Consider the following 6,000-nt stretch of genomic DNA (forward strand, 5'->3'; position numbering starts at 1 on the left):
TGTCACCTCATTTTAACCATACAAATATATAAAGATTTGGGTAGGGATCTTCTAACAGTCACAGGCTCTAGTTGATATGCTTGGAGATACCCCATCTGCATATTATATTTGTAGGTTCCAGTCATATCTTTTAAGCCTTTGTTGGTTCCTTAAACTTGACTAAAGTATTCAAAATTCCCTGAATCTCCTTCTGAGACTAAAAATTAAACTTTGAAATATTATGCAAGGGTTTTGCCTCTCCTTGGGCTAAGGGGGGGTGTGGGAAGGCATGGGCCGAAGTGATCATGGTTATTCTAACAGAATGGTGACTAACTGCACAAAATAATATTAAAGTATAAAACTTTCTAGTAGCTACAGTGTCAGAAACACAACAGATTCATTATCTAAGATGCAATTAAACCTTTGAAAGATGACTTTTACTGATGTCTTAATTTGCATATTTAAAAGTGTACTGCTTTCATACCAAAAGATCAAAAGATTCCATTCCTTTGTAATTTCAAGAACTTTTCTTACTCTTTTTTTAGTCCTGTTTAAAATTGGTAAAGGAAATAAAGGCACATCTTTTGAATATTTCGTCGTTGTCACTTACATATGAACCAAGCTGTGCAAGGCACGCTAATCTCGTGCCTGACCTTCTAGGAGGAATCTGAATAATCTGGGTGTTATGGCTAGAGGTCTTGCTAGCAGGATGTGAGAAATAAGCTCTTCTAGTAGAGAAAAGTTATGTGTGGCTTTATGTTGTCTGGAGACCTTGACTTAGTACAAGGTTTACAAATTCGTGAGATAGTTGGCTGACCCCCCTCATATAAAAGCCCTCCACTTCCTCTCTTGCTCTGGAGTGAACCCCTCTGAGTCTCTGATGTTTAAGGGGAGTTCAGGGAAATGAACAGGTGTACCCTAACTTTCTTCTCCCCTCGCCCAGATCTCCCTAGTTTCTAAGTTATAATTTTGCTCTTGTTTTATATCATATAAATACATAGTATTTTATGTATATTGAGTTAAAAGTTATTACAAAGTTGTAAACAAGTAAAACAGAAACAAAATAAGCTTTTGGAATATTACATTTTTGTAAGGTGGTCCCACTCTCCACCTCACCACCAATGACATTGGTGTCATTCTTTCAAAACCAAGAATTCATAGAATCCAAGTTGACAAAAGTCCCGTGGAGCAAGTCATAGAAGTTGTACTATAGAGGTTTTAGTAGATGCTGACATTTAAGAACTTTCTATGTGCCAAACTATGAAAAGAGCTTTATATTTATTACATTAGCTCATTAAACTGTTATAACAGCCTCATGTAGAAAGCATAATTCTTTTCCATATTTCCAGATGAAGGATAATAGACCATGAAATGCTGCATTTCTAATAAGCATTTCAGGAACTTTGTTGTTAAGTGCAGGCACTCTGCTTGGTACTAAGGTTCTAAAGAAGCAAAGATATTCTTGCCTGTAAAGTACTTATAGTTTCCCAGGAGATGTGGGTTCCCTTGAGCTTCTAGGATACAGCATCTAGTGACAGAGCACAGGGTGGCAGGTGTGTCCAGACAGCACGCCACCAGCACATGCGCTGAGTGTTCCTGGAGGGCACGACCTCTCTGGGTTTGGATACTTGAACTTTTCTAGAGCCCTTTGGATTGTAGCTGACTTAGAGACTTAAAATAAAGTATTTCAGAGAAAGGCTTTATATTTGAGGCAGAGGAAATGTTTTTGGCATTTTTGTGAAACAGTAGTTTGAACATTTGTTTTGAATAGAAAGTTTAAATCAGGTGGTTCCTGGTTGGAGTTTTCAAGGCCCCGGCAAATCATGTAGTGGAAATGATAAATATGGAAAGATTTCTCTTATGTGGAATATAGAGAAACCCAACAAAGGGTCAGGAAAAAAACAAAACTTGCAAGCTGACCATAGAACGAGGCAAACGCAGGGAAGGGACGAGCACCAGGGACTGTGGTGATGGACCGCGGGGGCTACGGTGATGAGAGAACTAGTGATGAGAGAACTATGGGGACTACACCTGAGGGGAGAAATCAAATACTGGCCAAAATTAATGATGTAAGAAAATAAACTAATAAAAAAAGGTGGGGTATTCAAATGCATTTTTCCCCACAAATGCTGTGCTGACATTAGTGGACTAATGATACAGGTCAGAGGCAACATGCTAACATCAGGATTTATAAATAATAGCTGTGGCAGCCAACATTTACCGAGCACTTACTATGGAGCAGATTCTGGGTTATGCATTCTTACATATATAATGTCATTTAATCCTCACAGCAACCCTATGAGGGAGTTTGTGGATATTGGAACTAAACGAGCCACAGAGAGCTAAGTGGTTCTCTCAGCCAGAGGTCGAGCACTGCACTCTGCTTCCATGAACCTTCTGTGTAACTCTCTGCCGTGAATCTAGAATGTTCCCTTAGAAACATTCCTGTAAGTGGTCCCATTACACTCTCAAAATTTGCTATTTAACACTAGAGAGACATGCATGTGTGAGTGTGCACACGTGTACACACACGCACACACTTCTTACCCCACAGGTAGTTAAAAGCGAAAAACAAGTTTTATTTCTTAAGATGCTACTAAGAAACTTCTTGCCATTTTGATGCCCATTTGTAATACATGACTGTATTTGCTCAGTAAGCACTACAAACATCTACAGAAGACTGGGGCATAGAAGGAGCTCTCTAAGAGCTGCTGTGAGAAGTGGTATACAAAGGCTGAGTGGGGGGACAGGGGAGCACATAAGGAGAAGACTGGACAGGTGATGCGGATGGGAACAGTAACCCTGACGGAGCAGGGGGTGGGCAGAAGTGGGAGCAGGGGGTGGGCAGAAGTGAGAGCAGGATGTTGACTGCGAGGAGTTGTGAAGGTAAAGGAAATGTGAACTCAGTTCTGACTCAACGGCTAAGTGGCGTGACAAGTGATGAGGTGAAAAACATCTTGTTTCCTCCAGTGTGAGAGCAAGTGGAAAGGATAGTTAGAGGTAAGGTAAGGCAAACAGCACAGGGAAAATGGTTGAGGGTGATGGGCAGAAGCAAGTGGGTTCTGAGGGCTGTGGAGAGAGGGTGCATGGAAATACACCTTACAGAGTCAAGGAGAGGGTGGGTTTTCCTAGAGTAGCAGTCATGATGCGTGCTGACTAGATAGAAAGTTGCTGGATTAACTGGTGTTACCACCTTCGTGGATGAGCATGCGCAGTGTAGCAGTTGAAAGAGCAGTTGGTCATCTTTGCATGTTTTAACAGAAAACCCACCACCCATGGTAAATCCTGCTACAGCAGACCAGAAGTGGTGATACCCCACCCCCACCCCGCCGCTTCTCTCAGTGGTCAGTACAGATCCTCTGTTAAAACCTCTCTTTCCCGGGGCTTCCAACCTCTGGACCCATCTCTCTCCTCTGGAGCAGGCAGGTGCAGGCTAGTCCTAGGCATGCAGATGCAGCCCACTCAGTCTTTCTTCCATGTGCCTTTCAGTCCAACTGCCTCTACTCGCATTTGAACAATATGTGGTACCCCTAAAGGACTCTTCAATTTCACGTTGATACAGGTAGTTTTGTTTGTCTTTCTGAAGGATGATTATTTTATAGACAGTTTTGAAACCTGGTCCTCGCCTTAAAAGTAAATCCCAAAATTTTTTAAATTTTACTGTAAATGTTAACTATGAGTACAACCTAATAGCCTAGGTGGAAAGAGAAAAAACTTAGGGAGCTGGGGGCAGGGATAGTTGCCTTATATCTTTATTATTATTACTACTATAGGATAAAATGTAAATAGAGTGAAATGTCCAAGGCCTCCCAGTTTCTGCTGTGAACTATTGAGAGAGGTTGGGGACCATGTTTGTTTTCATCTGTGCCCAGCATCTGTCACACAATTTTCCTGGAAACAACTGTAAAGTAATTGATGTTGAGATTGTGGGGGATGATGTTATACCAGTCAGGGTCTTCAAGTCAGTACGTTTTTAAAAATGAGAAGTCACAAGGAATTTCTAGGTTTCTGACCACCTTATCAAGTCTGATCCTGGATTTTTCTTTCCAGCGGCCGTCATGGCAATATTGGGTTCACAGTGAGAAAGTTTGTGTCTTTATTTGGGAAGAAGCACATACTAAGAAGAGGCGGGAAGCCAGTGAGGGCTGTCTGTGAAGGATTAGTCCCATGTAAAGGGCCAGTACAGGGCTAGCCCTGTGCTGTTTCTATCTCAAATCCCATTTGATGTGCTCATCCTTCTAGTTCTAGAATATTCGGTTACTGTTTTTGCGAATGAGGATAATTTCTTCCTCAAGTTCTTTGTGGTAATTAGCAAGCAGATAAAACACTAAAAATGACTGGCAAATATTGACCTAAGTCCCAGGAACACCAGTATTTATAGCCCTTGTTTGTTCCTCACGGTTCACTGTGTCCTGATGTTTTGTGTGTGTTCTTGATTCTGCCCTGCAGGATGAATCAGCACGCAGCCCAAATGGATCATTGCTCAGCCTCTATTTTTATCCTTTCTAAAACCTAGGTAAGAACCTTGATGCCATCCACGACATCACCGTGGCCTACCCGTACAACATTCCTCAGACGGAGAAGCACCTTCTCCAAGGGGACTTCCCAAAGGAGATCCACTTCCATATCCACCGCTACCCCATAGACACCCTCCCCACAGCCAAGGAGGAGCTCCAGCTCTGGTGCCACAAGCGGTGGGAAGAGAAAGAAGAGAGGCTGCGCGCCTTCTACCAAGGGGAGAAGAATTTCCACTTTACTGGACACAGTGCAATTCCACCTTGCAAGTCTGAGCTCAGGGTCCTTGTGGTCAAATTGCTGTCTATACTTTACTGGACCCTGTTCAGCCCTGCAATGTGTCTACTCATGTATTTCTACAGTTTTGTCTGGTGGTATGTGATGGTCATGATCGTCATCTTCACACTACAAGAGAGAATATTCGGTGGACTGGAGCTCATTGAACTTGCATGTTACCGTTTTTTCCACAAACAGCCACATTTAAATGCAAAGAAAAATGAGTAGATTTTAAGGGTCACTGTGTAAAGACCTAGGGGATATTTTGGAAATGTTCTAAGCTTTTGTAAATGGAGATGCATTTGTGCATGACTATGTCAAATATTTCTACCATCATTATTTGTTAAAGATTTTTTGCACTTAGTTTTGTGGAAAAATATTGCTACACAGGCGAAGTTTTTTTTTTTTTTTTTTAGATCTCTGAATGTAATTTCAATACTGTGCAGCAGGGCGCAATCTCTGCAAAATAACTCGGGCCAGAGTATTATTAAACAATCATCAGGCTGTTAACAGGCAAGGTACACACAGATTTCTTAAGGCCTGATCCTGTTTCCTAACAAACTCCCCAGGCAGACCTGGGGCTTGTGTGCACCAGCCTGGGCCAAGTGCTGGTACTGACCAGAGGTGGGAGCCCTTCCTCCTGCCCCTCGCCTGGCTGGTCCCCACACTCCTTTCTGCACCACTCGCACCATCTCATCTTCCCCCAGACCAGAAAATGCAAGTTCCTTGTCCTTAAAATGATCAACCATGTTGATAGGAAGCCCTTCCCTATTCACCAAGTCTCAGCACTCAGCCCCGCGAGCGACCCAGATGTCGGAAACCACCCATGCCCTTTTTTCACATGGAAAAAATCAGACCTGGACGCGCCTCAGGGAGCAACCGCAGGCTCTCCACTTCAAACCTTAACGCGAATTTTTTAAGATAGCAATTAAGACAATTTAGCTCTTAGACTCACTCTTGCATGCTGAGTACTGGTTCAGCGCAGTGCGTTGGCAGGTGTAGCTTTTTCTGCCCTAAAAATGGCATAAACCAAGTCACTTACCTTCTTAAAGGGGCGCGCAGAAGAACATTCTGTTCTTGGGGTCAGAAACTCTCTTTCGAAGGTGTGTCTTTAAAACCTGCCCCGAAAGGGAAGTTACTGTCTCTTGTCCGTGTGCGTGGGCATCTAACTTCCGCCATTACAACAACAGTTTGCAGACAAGGCAGAAATGGTTCACCCTAAATTATTCA

General features: G+C 42.8%; 1 protein-coding gene across 1 annotated transcript in view; it reads left to right on the forward strand.

The window, feature by feature from the left end:
• The window catches only part of LCLAT1 (lysocardiolipin acyltransferase 1), a gene marked incomplete at its 3' end in the record, with an annotated part of 77,012 nt that extends 72,014 nt beyond the window's left edge, over positions 1–4,998 (forward strand). Inside the window, exon 5 of the mRNA XM_084234312.1 lies at positions 4,496–4,998. Coding sequence (XP_084090438.1) covers positions 4,496–4,998 — 503 coding nt within the window. The remainder of the gene's footprint in view (positions 1–4,495) is intronic.
• Positions 4,999–6,000: the final 1,002 nt, after the last annotated feature.

The sequence above is a fragment of the Talpa europaea genome (assembly GCF_964194135.1).
Source record: "Talpa europaea genome assembly, chromosome: 6".
Taxonomy (NCBI): Eukaryota; Metazoa; Chordata; class Mammalia; order Eulipotyphla; family Talpidae; genus Talpa; species Talpa europaea.